This window comes from Enhydra lutris, unplaced genomic scaffold, assembly GCF_002288905.1.
Source record: "Enhydra lutris kenyoni isolate GAN:26980312 unplaced genomic scaffold, ASM228890v2 scaffoldscaffold27, whole genome shotgun sequence".
In the NCBI taxonomy this organism is placed as follows: Eukaryota; Metazoa; Chordata; class Mammalia; order Carnivora; family Mustelidae; genus Enhydra; species Enhydra lutris.
The window spans coordinates 18,861,374-18,877,974 of record NW_019154111.1 but is presented as its reverse complement, the minus strand read 5'-3'; the positions used below and the strand labels follow the sequence as shown (position 1 = coordinate 18,877,974).

The 16,601-nt window shown below is 38.0% G+C and overlaps 1 protein-coding gene across 5 annotated transcripts in view; it reads right to left on the bottom strand.

Annotated features, from left to right (window-relative positions):
• Positions 1-16,601, bottom strand: part of LOC111151929 (calcium dependent secretion activator 2) — a 532,957-nt gene that overhangs the window by 23,254 nt on the left and 493,102 nt on the right. For all 5 annotated transcript variants that reach the window (XM_022510148.1, XM_022510149.1, XM_022510145.1 and 2 more), the window contains 3 exons: positions 16,155-16,238; positions 16,016-16,048; positions 4,113-4,220 (listed from right to left, as the gene is read on the bottom strand). In XM_022510148.1, the coding sequence (XP_022365856.1) occupies positions 4,113-4,220; positions 16,016-16,048; positions 16,155-16,238 (225 nt within the window). The remainder of the gene's footprint in view (positions 1-4,112; positions 4,221-16,015; positions 16,049-16,154; positions 16,239-16,601) is intronic.

Below are 16,601 nucleotides of genomic sequence, written 5' to 3'. Positions count from 1 at the left end.
CCCCCCCCCCCCCCCCCCCCCCCCCCCCCCCCCCGCCCACCGCCGGTACTGTTTTACCACTTCAGATTTTGTAAGTCTAAAGGATGGTAGAGATAGCATAGACTTTGAAACTGGAGAGATGCAATTTTGAAGTCTGATTCAACACTTAACAAGTCACTTACCTTCTCTGAGTGAGTGGGAGAGTGTCCTTAACCTGAGAATGAGGTCAAATGGGGACGATGGCATCTGGCCAGCAGGTTAGAAATGATGCAAGTGAAGCACCGAGCCCATTGCCTGGTACATGGAGGTGCTCTGGGAACGGTGGCAATGACAGCTCAGGCTCGGATTACTATTTTGATAATTGGAGATTACGGATATACCTTAAAACAAACTCAGTTCCTTCTATGAATAGCATGGATCTGCCATTGTTTATTTAGACTTCTAAAAAATTATTTCTGTGTTACGCAAAAAAAGTTTCAGAAGGTTAACCACTTATGGAATGAAGTAGAATGTCTTGGTTATTTGCCTTAATATGAACTTTTTTGGTCTTCCAAGAGTACATTTAGCTTTACTATTTCAAGATTTAATGTAAAAGTCCAAGATTATCCTATTTTAGGGCCTTGCAGGGAATACAAATTTTAATCCTCCCTAAGACTTTGGCAATAAGGAGCACAAAGACTATGGGCGGAGGCCAGAATAATACTAGCTGTGCGAGATGCTCAGGACCTGGGTCATGGCTTGTGGCTCTATGGGTTGTATATGGACAGCTGTAGGAGCTACATTCTCCTTTGTTGGTGAATCCCAAATGAGATGGACACAAATCTAGGGTAATGGTCATTATGTGGCCTTAGTCACTGGTGTAGTTATTTAAATAAAACCCTAAAGTATTTCACTACAAATATCAGGAACAATTAAGATGCTTACTGGGTCAAAAAGCTTTTGAGGTCAGAAACACCACAACTAATTACTATTCTCCAGGTAAGTTTGCCAGAATTTTCAATAGTTTTTTTTTTTTTTTTTTTCCAAATGAGTAGAGTACCATGCAGACAAAAGATTATTTAGTAAAACACACAAGGGTTAAAGTGTTGGTATTGGAGGCAGGATGGATATGTGTCTTCAGAATAACTGTTTTATATAAAAATGTTGCAATTTGTGGTATTTCCAAAACTGAGCAAATCTTATTTTAGTTAAAGGCCTATCCTTCTGAAAATTTTTTGAATTAAAAAAAATTTTTTTAAATTAACATATACTGTATTATTTGTTTCAGGGGTGCAGGTCTGTGAATCATCAGTCTTACACAATTCACAGCACTCACCATAGCACATACCCTCCCCAGTGACCATCACTCAGCCACACCATCCTGTCTACCCCCTCCCCAAGCCCATCCTTCATATCCCATGCCCAGAAACTGGATGCCCTATGCCCTTATTGGGGTTGGTTAAGCCACTAAGTGTTGACTTGCTGTGGGGCACGTGCAGGTATGTGTGTGTGTGTGCACATTTTCCTCTGCATCTGAAGTTACGAGTCTCTGTTTCCTTCCTTCCTTTCCTTCTATTTACGTCTTACTTTAATTGGAATAGCAAAAGTTTGTCATGATGCCTGAGTAAAATCGTTCTCATCAATCTTTTTCCTCTAATAGACTAAGGTTGCCAACAGTATTTATAGGGTCATTATTTTCAACTGTTTCTTGACACCTAACAATATTATTTTAAGCTCCAGCCAAGAGGATTTCCAATAATTATATAATGCCTCTCAGTAATGATCTGTTGCTTAAGATACACATTCTACTTTACCTTTCAACACATACTTGATAACCTCTCATTTACTAACTATAATTGAGGCAAATTCAGTCTTGGCTAATTAGGGGCTCTTAGTACCCCCTCATACATGTTATTCTTGATGACATATCAATAGAAGTAGGGTCTACTTCTTATTTTTAATTACAGTAATAAAAATGTGCAATTTAAAAATATTAGAATGTTTAAGGACATTATTACTATTTCACAAGTAATAAGTCCAGTGTCCTACTGGGCATATGCAAAATGACAGAACCTTCACAACCAAAACAGTATTGCTTGTCAAGCGTTCCCTTCAATAGCTAACTTACAGCCATGTCAGATGTTTAAGTATCAAAGAAAAGTATACCTAACCAGGACAATTAAACTAGACATAATTTTGTGTTTTTCTTTTTAAAGTAAGCTCTACGCCCAACGTGGGCCTTGAACTCACAATCCTGATATCAAGAGTTCTATGCTCTACCAAAGAAGCCAGCTGGGTTCCTCTAAACTATACATAATTTTAATGTTGACCTCCTTGTGTCCACTTCAGTTAGCTCTGTTGGTTCCTGTGGCCACACAAAAAGTCTTTGAAAAAAGTTTGGCGAATGGGAAGGAGTTGAAGTAGGTTATATCTTTTTTTTTTTTTAAGATTTTATTTATTTATTTGACAGACAAAGATCACAAGTAGGCAGAGAGGCAGGTGCAGGCTCCCTGCTGAGCAGAGAGCCCGATGCAGGGCTCGATCCCTATACCCTGGGATCATGACCTGAGCTGAAGGCAGAGACTTTAACCTACTGAGCCACCCAGATGCCCCAAAGTAGGTTATATCTTGATAGAGAAAGAAATTCGACCTCTGTTATGAATCGATGGCAAGCTTTGTAGTAAACAGGTCACCAAGATGAAAAATTGAACATGTTAAGAGAAGACACACACATACACACACACACATTCACTCTCTCTCTCTCTCCCCTACGTACAATGGCCTATTTCCAGATGAGTCTACCTTTTTCTCATCATAGAATACATGCTTCAGCTATACAAAGAATAAACATAAAGGGTATAACATCAATCCAATTTTCCTATTCTGTTCAGCATTTCTGAAAATTACCACATAAGCAAAAAAGAGTAAAAGAGGATCTGGAAGTAAAACATATGCTTGTAAATTCAGAGCAATATCAAATGGAAGCAGAAGTTGCTAATATGGTTTCAGTATTTTGTAAAAGAGCCAGCTGGATAGATGATAATTTTTCTACCCCTGCAGGGCATCAAAAGCTTTTAGGAAATCATTCTTTTCACACGTATTAACACTTAGCTTATTAAAACAGATGATACTTTTATTGTAAAACAGCCCGGGTAGAGGCTCGAAGCACAAAATCTGAGAGGGAAGACTCCTTTTGACCACCCAACCTGACAAACAGTGAACACTAACACCACAGACCAGGGCGGAGAGGATGATGCAGCAAGACCTTCCGTACCTGCCACAGCTGAGTGTCACCACGAAGCCCGTGAATTGCTGTTATGAAAACATTTGCGGTAACTTGCATAATTAAATGAAACTGCCAGAAAAGCATTTCTAAAATGCAGGGGAGACGCACATACATCAATACAGTTCAAAGCCAATATTCCATTTCAGAACCGGCGCTGTGCTGAGTTACGTGAAATTACATCCCGGCAACGCACCATTTTCCTTTGACTTGACTGTTAAATAATTACAGATGAGTGACAACATCATGACTGAAACGGGTTGGTCTCTTAGTTTCCTTTGCAGACTCAAGAAATGAAACTTAATGATCATGTTCTCTAAAACCACAATCCCCCATTTCTGGGAGTTGCCATGGGTCAATGAAGATTTCTGTCCCAATAAAACTATAGGGTTATGTTGTTAGCGTGCCATCAGCGCTGTAAACCAAGATAAAAAATTTTCAAGAAAGTAGAGTGGCAGGTACTTGCCTTTACTGCCGCTTAGGTCTTTGTTTAACTAAAGAGCATCATATCAACTCAAAAAACTTTTACAGGAAGAGCCAAATCCGTTATAACATGATTCTGTTTATGGAATGCGGCAAAGGTGAGTGAAAGAATGCTGTACACAGTGATAAACTGGTTATCATCTTGCTTGTTAAAATTAACCTTCGAAGGTTTTTGAGACTCTCATTCTAACAGTGACAGTGTTCATGTACAAAAGAAGCCAATTAAGACTTCTGTCAACAGTCAGAGAAATAAAAATATCAACTACATTAGCTATATAGAAGAAAAAGGATCAGAAAAGGAGTCTGCTTTGCAAGCACACCATCAAAATGCAATTTTCCTGCACCTATTTCTACGATGCCGGGAAGCCTTGCAAGGACAGTTACTTACATCAAACAGCTTTTCTATATACATTTCCTCATTGACCTTTTCTCGAAGAATATCCTGATTTTGCCGAACAAACATAATGTATGTGTCTGCCAGATCCATTCCCGGTTTCTGTTGTGGGGGAAAAGCATGGGGAATAAAAGATCAGGTCTCAGTTGTGAAAGCATTATTTATTTAATCACAACCTTAGAAAATAATTCCCTATATCATTTCAAAAATTACATTAGTAAAATATGCTCAATACCAAAATCGACAATGAGCACCTTCGGTAAATTCCATAATTTAAATAAATAAAAGTTTATTATTGATGACTGTAATTTGAGGTCATTACTAAAAGAAGTAGAGACATGTGGTTATAAACTAACCAGATATCTTCTTTCTTTAAGGGCTGTCTTGAAAGGTTAATATGCCAAGTATAAATGAATGTATTTTAAAAAAAAAAAGTCCCCACTTGAAATAATGATTTCCTAATTGGCAATATAATTTATTGTCATTATCTCTGAATGGTTATACATATATGTTAAAACCCAAAATGCTAGTTTTCCTTGGATTGCCTTCCTCAACTACTGTAGGTGTTCAAGGCATTTAAGCTAAATTTTCTTATTAATTTGAATAAAAGATTATTAGGAAGATCTTGGGCAAAACAATTTAATGGATTACAAACTGAAATGGAAACCAAAATTTTGAGGATCACCCACTGGTTCTGCTCATTCCTATTTATCAATACTAGCTCAAAGATCTGTTTTATTTTAGAAATACAGTAAGAATACTGATGAACCGATTTCCTAGGAAGAGTCTAAAGTGTGAATTAGATAACCTTCCGCAGTTATCCAGCATCTGGTGTCTTGTAATGTTAGGGGAAATAGAGCAGAGTCTACAAAGCCAGTACCAGGAAGGTACAAAAACCTGAATGGCTTCTAAAGGGTTTTCCTTCCGGACTTATCTTTAGTTCTTTTTTCAGTATCAAAGAGCTAGACTAGTTATTAAATGATTTGAATGATCTCCACTTGGCATTGATCCATAATCTGTATTGAGTCATTCATTTGCTTAGAAGATGGCATTAACAAAATGGTGGAACTGATGCCCAAATGAGCCAGTCTTGTATCATCTCCTATCCATAGAATGTACTGATAACCTCCATCAACAAACTCATTTTGCTAAAATCTTGCAGAGAAATGAGGTGAAAGATAATATGGGCCGTTTCACTATTACCACTGCAGGAAAAACAAGGCATACCTCTGAATGTTGTGGTAGCGCTTCTCCTTAAAAGGACAACGTTCTTATTGCTTTTTTTGGTGAGGGGAGTGTATTTTATACACCATGATAAAACTGCCCATCTCTTTAGCAGTGCACAGTATAGGAAGTACACATCTCATTAATAAAAATTACTTTGATTTTTTGGTAATGAAGTTAGTTCTGGGTAATGAGAGTCACAGGAAGCTCTTACTGCTCTTATATTTGGCCTAAAGGGAAATATATACCTCATAAATTCAAAGATCCTTTCAAACATGACCCAATAAAACAAACAGTTATTAGCTATAATTTGAAACAACTACTTAGTCTTCGTAAGATGTCTTCACTGGTCTTCCCTTGATAAACACCCATATACAATGTAGGGAGTATGTTTCAAACCTAATGGAGGCAACTTCTATTCATTCCTTCACTATTTTCATGCATAATTCTCTTAAGCAATGTCTGAAAGTTTAAACAAAATGACAAGGCTAACCAAGAGAAAAACCTAGGTTGTTTTTTCTTTTTTTGGAGTCGGGGGAGGTGTTATTAGATCAGTTTTTCCCATGAAGAGGCAGGGTAATTTGCACAAAGTTTACTACTATTAATACTTGAAGACAGCTAACCCATAAGATAAATACTTCTCTCCATGTTTCTCAAACTTTGTCAAAACACCAAAAAATGAGAACATTCAGAAAATATACTGTCACAGGATGAAAAGGACAAGAGAACACTTTTCTATGCATAATGGATCGTGTACAGGAAGGTAGCTCAGCATTGGAGGTTCAATCAGGTGCCTGGAAACATACTACTATGATATACATAATACCAAAGCAGTTGGGCACAGCTTAGCAAAACTGGGGGTTAAAGAATATGCAAACAATAGGCTTGCTTGTTCTACTATTTCTCTCCCCCGCCAAACCCCATTTTTATTTCTTTCGCCAGAAGAGTAGGCTTACAAATTTAATCTAGTCAATCACTTGACCCATCAGACTCATTGGAAACCAAGCTATAGCTTGGAGGACTGGGGAATTGTGACTTTAAACACTTGCCATAGATTCTATGGTCTTTTGTCCTATTTCTTTAATCCCTTTCAAGATAACATTCGACATAATGAAACCCCATCCAGGAAGAGTTTATCTTCTAACATCTAAAACTAACAAACACTTTATGGTTTAAGCCTAAAAGAAAATTAAATGCTGTTCCCTTTGGCAGACCCAAGGGAGAGGATACTGAAATCTGTAGGTTGAGACAGTTCTACACTTCCTAAGGAAATAAGAATCTCTGGTTGAGGGTGTGAAGTAAAGCTCATTTAAAAGTTTATTTCAACAAAATTAAGTGCTTATCTTTTTTTTTTTTTTTTTTTTTTTGAAAATTATGTTTTCTCCCCTTTTGGCAAATTAAGATCCACTTGTCTGGAAAACAAAACCTTGAATTCTTACATTTCTCATTAGCATTATTTCTTTATCTTTGAGCTGTTTACCTATTCTTGAAACTGTGACATATGGGAATTTCACACCTAGTGAATATATTTTCATGTAGCTGTGGCATGAGACTATAATCATTAAAAGAATATACACAAGTAAAAGTAACTGCAACAGTTGGTGACATTTACCAATTAGAATTATAGTTCTTTATCCTTCCTTTAGTGTATGAAGGGTAATTATCTCTGATAAATTGCTGAAAAAGATGTAATTTTCCTTTTAAACAGTTTCTACTTATAGTACAAATGTGTTTGGATAGAAGACATTATTGCTGGTTCAGTGCTCCTTTGTGCAAAGACTCTGTTTTATGGCAGTAAAATTTACATACTTTGGAAGTCACTGCATCTAATTCCATTATTACATGTTATGCATTTGATTCCATCATTCCATAGTGTCTTATTAGGAAATGAAGTTCTGCTAAAAAGCAGAAACTGAACATACTCTCTTAAGGTTTGGGGGGTTTTTTGGTTTTGTTTTGGTTTGTTTTTGGCTTTTTTTGGGTGTGTCAGTGAATGGATGCCTGTCACTGCCTGGTAGAGACAACAAATTGTTACATGTGCTGGTGCAGGTGGGTGTCCCCTAGCCTTAGCAAGCAGATATCTAGTAAACTTCAGGAACTGTTGATTTGGATGAGTTTTTATCAAGAATACTGTATTCTGCAGACCTAGATTTAGAAATCTTTTCTAAATGGTAATTAGAGTTTTCTTAATGAATAGGAGGGAAGAACAATTAAAAACCAAGTAGCATGCACTCTATGGATTTAATGCCACTTAGAGTCCATGTGTTTTTTTTTTTTTTATTCCCTCATTTAAAGCTCTGAGACCCATGGTTCACCAAGCACTAACTCCTCCATCTTGTTTATTAGGATAGTAATTTCTAAATCAAAATAGGAATTCTCGAATTCTAATTTGATTAAAAAAAAATTTGGCTAACAAAGTTATAGTAAAAGGACACAAACACCTAAAAACTTCGCCCATGAGCATCAAGAAATCAATAAAAGAGGAAGGAAAAGAAGGACAGTCAGGGGAGTGGCCCTGACATTGGGTGCCGAAGTAAGAGAACAGACCAGTGAGTGAGTAAGTTTGGGTAAGGGTGCAGGCTCCAGCAATTTTTTTTCAACCATTAATCACCAGTTAACCTAGTGAGATGAAAATGCTGTTGAGAAAGAGAGAAAAAAAATTCCTTGTTAATTACACGCTGCAAATGCTCTTACTTCCTGCTGTTACACCTAATCCCACAGGTGCAAGTCTTCACTCTCCCTATTCACGGGTAGGTGTGTGCCATGCTGCAGTCATTTTCCACAGCAACGGATTTAGATGTAGAAGAAGCCGCTTAACCTTCCACGGGAGGTTAACAAGACACTATGCAAACACTGTCATGGTATCTATTTAACAAGGAGATGATTTCTTAACTATACTATTCCAGTCTCAAGGATGAACTAGAAGCTACAGTATAATTGACTTAATTTGAAAGTGCGCTTCTCATAACCTACAAAAGCTTGCCTCGAAGAAACAATCAAGAGTGGGACTGTGATATCCTGGTTTACGATAATCTGCGCATAAGAATCTTCGGAGATTTAAAACAATGGCAGGTCTCCTCAGTTCGAAACCGTAATAGCAATTTCTACTTCAGCTCCAGCGCTGCAAGTTCAGAAGTCAGTCTGTAACTGATCATCAGGGAACGTAGGGCATCATTCTACAAACACAGAACTTATTCCAGGTTTTTTAATTTTTTAATTTTATTATTTTTTTAAAAATATTTTTTACTTCATAAGACCACATTCTTTTTTTTTTAAATATTTTATTTATTTATTTGACAGACAGAGATCACAAATAGGCAGAGAGGCAGGCAGAGAGAGAGGGGGAAGCAGGCTCCCCGCTGGGCAGAGAGCCCAATGTGGGGCTCGATCCCAGGACCCTGGGATCATGACCTGAGCTGAAGGCAGAAGCTTTAACACACTGAGCCACCGAGGCACCCCTTATCCCAGGTATTTTTAACAATACATATCTTTCTTTCACTGTGTAATATATTCTTTATTACTTGGGCACTTATGCAGAAATTTCAACAGTTTTCTATTTGAGTGAAAATGTTCTTAAAGTGAAGCTTCTCAAAAACATTTGCAGTAGGTTAAGTGAATTATATAGTCTCAAAAACCTAAAAAAATAGGTTTGAGTATACCTGTGATGATTAGGTTGCAAAAATATATATTTACCAATTTTGTACAAAGTAGAATAATTATATTGTATTCACATAGAAAAAGCAAAAGGAAATAAACAGAACTAGAGCCTTCGAACTAGATTTATCCCATCTTAAATATTACTGAAGCCCAGGAAGAGGAATAATTCATAAGTTGGGGCGGGAGAGAAATGTGAACAATGAAAATGTCACAAAGATATAAAGTTTTCAAAAGCTTCTAATAATAGTTTATCTAACTCTTTTAAAAAAATGAGAAAAAAAAAACCCTCATTGTTCTAAAAAAAAACAACCCTCCTATTATTTCCAAGCAGTGAAATGGCCACAGTCATCTTTCTCTTTGTTAAATTCAGAAGTATTCAAAATTCCCTTAACTCTATTATACATTTTGACTCCAAATTGGAAAGCAGAAAATTCTGAATTAAAGACAACAGTGCTCACATCCATTTGAAAACCTCTTTTAGATATAGAACATATCATAAATGTTTTAAGTATGCACGTTTCCTTCAGTCGCACATTTCTGAGGGAGAGAGTTCCATTACTCCAGCTTTCTTGCTCTGGATAAGGTTCTGTCTGCCCTTGGGAGTATAATTAGTAAAAAGCACGTTCTGACCATAATGCTATAAGAGTAGATCATATCAGAATCTGTTATACTCGTACTCATACTAATACTCATACCTTATGTGATATTGTTTTTAGTCCTAAATTTACATGGATGCCTCATGCTATGTGGTGATATATTTTACTATTCACAGATCTAAGCATTTGCATGTACACTTTGTTGTATCACTGGGGGAAAAATCCTTCCAAAGAGAAGGTTCTTTTAAGTACTAAGAGGGATACTGAATAATAGTTTAAAATAGCAGCCTGAAATGCTCAAGGCAAAGAGGCAGGTTGACTTTGAACTGAGATTTATGGGCTCATAGTATTTCTCTTGCTAGTTCTAATCTGTAATGAGGATCACTAACATCTCAGAGTTTGGAGGAACAGGTGCTGATACAGCACCACCATGCCAGGAAAGTGCTAATATGTGTAGCACATGATTCCTTTCTACTCTTATTTTCATGAGTAATGATTGTAATGATGATGAAGGTATTTGATTCTCAGTCTATAACAGTGTTCACTAACCTCTCCCTCATCTGGCTACAGTTGTTATGAGGTCAACCATGGAAACTATACTGAAGACTTGAAGACGTGAAATTAAAATGCTGTGGGTATTATTTCATTTAGCTTTTAAAATTTAGATTGACTCGGATTGATTTACTCAGTCCCAGTTTGGAACATTTCAAATTTTGGCTTAAAGGAGCCTTGAGGATGTACAAATGTCAAAGTCCAGAGGCAGTCGGTTGGTCCATGGACTTCCCTTGTATGAGAACAGAATAAATGAAAGGAAAAACAAAGGAAGAAAGATGGGAGAAGCAAAATGCTTATCTAGGAAGGGCAGCAGGCAACCTCCTCTTTTGCTATAATGGTGAGACTTTAGTCTGGTCCTGGTGTGCATCTCTCCCTCTGGGGGAGTATGTCCCAGTGGGCAGGGGCTCCATCCTCTGGGTTCTGCCTGGCTCTCATTCTGACAGAAAGCACTGAGTATTCAAGTGGCCTTATCTAAGAAATAAACAATATCTGAAGCAAAGGAAGGAAGGAAAATACCATTGTCACTGAACTGACCAACTATATCTTTATTTTTAATTTAAAAAATCTTTATTCAACTGTTAACCATGACCAAAGGGCACTAATATTTTTTTTAAAGTAATCACTATACCCAACGTCGGGCTCAGGCTCACGACCCCAAGATCAAGAGTCATATGCTCTACCAAGTTGGCCAGCCTGGTGTCCCGTGACATGGTGGTCTAGTTGGTGGTCTAGGTGACCTTTAAAGGTCACCACTGACATGGGGCACTTGGGTGGCAGAGTCAGTTAAACCTTCAACTTGTGGTTTTGGCTGGTGTCTGATCTCTTGTGGTGAGATCTAGCCTCCATATGGAGTGCTCTAGGCACCGAGTCTGCTTGGGTTTCTCTCTCCCTCATCCTTTCCTCCTCCCCCCAGCACGCTCTCCCTCTCTCACTGAAATAAATAAATAAATCTTGGAAAAAAAAAAAAAGTCACCACAAATCTATGCAAAGTGAAAAAAATAAATGAAAAATAATCTGATTTTTTTCACTCTGTTGAAGGCAAATGATTTTTCTTTTGGAAAACAATCATGTTCTGAAGCAAGGAATGATAAATGCACAACGTATGAGAACAGGAAGCATCATTCCAGGTAGAAGCAGTAACAATCCCATTTATTTCAATAGTGCTTTACCTTTACCATGAACTTCTATATTAACATGCCTGTTGGAACTCCTAAGAACCTAGTGAGGGAGACAGCACAGGGATTATCCATTATCTTCAGTGCACGGGTGGGAAAATGGAAGCCCATGAGTCAGACAGCTAATAGGATGCAAAGGGTGGGATGTGAACTAAATCTTGGACTCCACAGCAAGTCTGTACAGTACAGAGCTGAATTCAAGCCACACTTGGCAGATTAGACATCTTTGGCTGTGTCATAAAGAAGAGACAACATTTTAAAGAACTATTAATGAAGACAAGCGAAAAATCATCCCCATTTCTCAGGACAGACAACCAGGCTTGGGTATCAGCACTGGAAAGCACAACAGTGGAGTGTTTCCCCTTTGCTTCCTCTTTGGTCTTGGTCACAGTCATCCTTGACATGCCCTCCAGGTCTCTTTAGCTGTGTCATCTCACTGTCTAGCGCAGAGGTCATATGCATTGTGTGTGCTAATGTTAAGACAATTTTCATTAGGCACTGTACACCTATACCTCACCCCCAAACATGCCCCATAACTAACATGACCTATAATTTAGTCATCCACAGAATGGGTATGTTACAGAAACTGCAGGAGACCTGCTAACTGTGACATTTTATCATGCTGTGAATTCTTTAATTTTTTTTTTTTTTTTTTTTTGACAGACAGCACAAGTAGGCAGAAAGGCAGGCAGAGAGAGGAAGGGAAGCAGCCTCCCTGCTGAGCAGAGAGCCCGATGCGGGGCTCGATCCCAGGACTCCGGGATCACGACCTGAGCCGAAGGCAGAGGCTTTAACCCACTGAGCCATCCAGGCGCCCCTCATTCTGTGAATTCTTAATGTCTGTCCTGTTCCATGCAAGAGACAGCAGAGACCAAATATGTCAGCTGGAAAACGATGAGAAGTTGAGGAACTAGGGAAGAAATACTGTGGACAAAAGGAGCAACACCTATCATGATTAGGCCAGAGTTAGAGGTTTTTTGGAAGAAACCACAGAGTATTAAAAGGAAACACTATGAACATAATTTATCACTCTTGCTTTTGACCTCAATCAGTTGCCTGAGGGAGTATTCATCAGGTTTCTCCCTGATAACTTATCACCTCCCCCATTGTCCCTACCCCGGTCCCACCCTCCTTCTTATAGGAAGTCACTGTGCACAGCCTTTGTGGTGGGGAGTTAAGCTGTCTCCTTGCAAGTAAAGTATCTACACTAACTATTGGGAACTCTTCTGTAAGGGAGGTTTATCTTTCTCATCATGTGTTTGCTCAATCCAACATTTACTTGTGTGAGTGTGAACTAATGGATGTTTATTTTATACTTTGGGTTATAATCTAACACTACCTAATTTACTTACTTGTTCAAATGATCCTAGCTCAGGCCATTGGGAGCTCTTTCAGAGGCCTCCTGTGTCTCTTAATATACCCCTATTGTTGTGGGTTTGTTTTTTTTTTAAACACTTCCTTACTTTCTGTCACTATAAGATGCTCTAGGCTCATCTTGTGTATTTCCTGACCCAGTCCTAGTATCTGCCATTTCTCCAGAGAGTCCTGGTTCACTTTATGTGAGATCAGATACTAAGGGCTGGGCGCTAGGTATGGTGACTGCTACTGGGGTATCGTTGCTTCTGGGCTCTCTCAGTTAACAAGCCAAGGAAATATATGCATATATTACTATTTCTACATGTAAACAGCTCTACGTTAAGTTCAAGACAAGTTCACACTAATGTCTCCAACTCTAACCCATTACCACACAGACTGTTCTATCCTCCTCCTTGTCTCCAAGCTCTTACTCCAACAGGGAGAAACTTGGCTTTCACCAAACACCATCCCTGTACTTAATCCTTCACTTCCAGTGGAGAGGTGTAGTGGTTTCTGAATTGTTAGCCTGTGGGGAAACGCTTTATCAACTAGGCCACCAAGCTTATGTTCAGTTTCTTTCTCCTTTATTATTATAAACTCCAGTCATTTCCAAAGTCACTCAAATCAGCACTTTTTCCTCCATCTTTTTCAGTGACGTTATTCAACACATTTGCAATAGAATTCAATTTTTTAAAAATCCAAATCTCCTTTCTGTCTCTCTTTTATCCTGGACACTGATTGGCTTGTGGGCAATGTATAGTTTCATCATGTAAGCTCGGGACCTAGCACTTAGTGTTAAATAAATATTTAATTAGTGAGTTCAGTGAAGAAATTGAAGATGTCTAATATAGAAAATAAGAATTCCTCAGACAATATATTCCTTTCAATAGCCACCACATCCTTTGGGAAGAGGAGGCATGATTAATTATCATCAAATATTTGGAGGGCTGTCATGCAGAAGAGGGATTAGAACCAAGGTAGAATTCACAGAGGTACAGAATTTCAACTCATTGTACGTAAAATGAGGTAAGCCTGCAATCACTGAGAAAATTAAAAAAGCCTGAATGAATCTTTGTAAGAGATATCAAGAGAGGCACTTTCTGCATTGAAAAGGAGAATGAATGAACCACTTTCTATATCTTTCAACTCTGAAGCTCTATAAGGTGTAAGAGGTCTAGTACAGGGTCAAATTAAGAACTTCAAAAGCCCTGGAGCGCCTGGGTGGTGCAGTTGGTTAAACATCCAACTCTTGGATTTGGCTCAGGTAAGGATCTCAGGGCTCATGAGACTGAGCTCTGAGTCAAGGTCCTCCACTCAGTGTGGAGTCTGCTTGAGATTCTTTCCCCATCTCCCTCTGCCCCTCCCTTTTGTGCTCCCTCCCTCTAAAAAAGATGTAAAAAAATCTTTTTAAAAAAAATCCCAAAACTTCAAAAACCCTAAGAACAGAAATATTTATGGTGTCCCATTCTACTTGTATTTCAAAATAAAAACAAAGCTGTATTGTAAAATATGTTAGGAATTCCAACGAATTTCATGTGTTCCTATGATGATCTGTCTCTTTCTAAGACAGGAAATACAAACTCTCCTTAATCTTCCCTCCCTCTCTTTTCTGCTGTCATTTTTGCAAGACCCTACACCTGGGATTATTTCTGTTTATCACCCAGTGCTGATTTTCTGATTCTAGGTAGAAGACAAGGAGTATACCAACACTTCTTTGGGAATCATCTGTGAAATAAAAAAGCCTTGTTCCAAAGAAACCCGATGCAAAGGCAGAAAAGTCCATGGCCTTTTCATTTAAAATATCCATTTATACTCTTAACTATAGGGAACAAATGGATGGTTACCAGAGGGGAGGTGGGTGAGGATATAGGGATTAATGAGTACATTTATCATGGTGAAAAAAGATTAAAAAATCTATTTACAATAATTATGGCAGCAATAAATCTGGGGACTATTTAGTTCATAGTATAAAATGTGGTTCTGCACTTTAAAACTCTAGCACTCTAGAACTGCTATACATAGCTGGCCAGCCCTTAAACCACTGGCATTCACAATGACAGTCGAGATAGGATGCTACCCAAGCACAGTCTTAAGCAAAGATGAGATGACTTATATCCCATTTAATTTTATTTATTTATTTATTTATTTTTTAAATTTTTTTTTTAAAGATTTTATTTATTTGACAGAGAGAGATCACAAGTAGAGAGGCAGGCAGAGAGAGAGGGAGAGAGAGAGAGAGAGGGAAGCAGGCTCCCTGCCGAGCAGAGAGCCCGACGCGGGACTCGATCCCAGGACCCTGAGATCATGACCCGAGCCGAAGGCAGCGGCTCAACCCACTGAGCCACCCAGGCGCCCTCCCATTTAATTTTAATTTGTAGGTTTCATTTTCCTTGTGCTCAAATTCTTTGAAAAGTGATACATATGCCAAGATATATGGTTAAACAGAACATACTAGGACTTGATCACATAATGTGATAAGAGGAAGAAGGCAAAAGTAATTTGTGAAGATTACCAATTTAAAAGACTGCACTAACTTGCTGATTACATTTATCCTGTGAATTTTCTTTTTTTTTTTTTTTTAAGATTTTGTTTATTTATTTGATATGCAAAGATCACAAGTAGGCAGAGAGGCAGGCAGAGAGAGAGGAGGAAGCAGTCTCCCTGCCGAGCAGAGAGCCTGATGCCGGGCTCTATCCCAGGACTCTGGGATCATGACCTGAGCTGAAGGCAGAGACTTTAACCCACTGAGCCACCCAGGTGCCCCTATCCTGTGAATTTTCTAATTGTAGCTCATGGTATCTTAATCTTTGAACAGATTTACAGGTTACAAATTATTTCCCAAGAACTGTGCAAAACACCAAATGCTAAGACAAGTGAATATTGACTTATAACACTTCTGTATTTAGAAAAGTTGTTTTTTAACTGGTTCATCTTTTTTGTCACTTTAACTCCTATTAGAAACCTGCTACTGCTTCCATACAAAGGGAAGAGAGAGTGAGCATTTTTCTATAAATGGTACAAGGCAGTCACTACCCGGTCCTAGAGTATTAGAAAAAACTACCCTCTGCAACTGAGCTGACATGTTCTCATAATGACTTTACCTCCATAAGAGTTCCCAAGCTAAAATGGAAAAAGTACACTGAAATGATCACGTCAGGCCTTCTTATGAGGGTTAGCACTTGCTTAAGGAAAATAAACTGCTCCCTGAGGGAATGGAACTCACTGCTTTAAAGATCTGAAATAAACCTTTGGTAAACCATAATTATTTAAAAAAGAATTATACATACACACACACACACACATAGTTTTTAAAAGCAAATAAAAAAATACTTACTGGAACATCCACATATTTTGCAGCTGCTTTCACCTTAAGTGGAAAAGAGATAATTATGAGAATTATTTTCTTAACTGTTAGATAAGTACTTTGACAACAGTCAAAAGACAACAGAAGAGAACCTCATGCAAATACTTACAGTGAATGACAGAATGGATGAAAAGAAAGTGCCTTCATCATATCTTGACAGCTTAGATAACACCCCTTCCAACACTGAAACAAACTGTAATTGTTTATAGTGAGTAGTCTATTAAAAAATTAATAACAGGGCACATAATTTCTGGACCAACTCCTTCCACAGCACAAAAAGCCACAATGAATAAACTGATAGTCAAGGGGCTGACTTGTAATGTTTACTCTTTCATTTTGAAGGTGGGCTCTAAGGTCCTTTTCCATTGCTGGAAATAATAGACAAAGTGTTTTTGTTTGTTTGTTTTTTAAGATAAAAGAATAACATGTTATAGGTGCCTGGTTACCAAACATGTGAGATAATTTAAACCACTGATAAATAACTTGAAATTCCTGAGACTATTCCTTAAAACAACTTTCAACTTCAGTAGAGATGTCTAGAAGCAATGATGGTCAA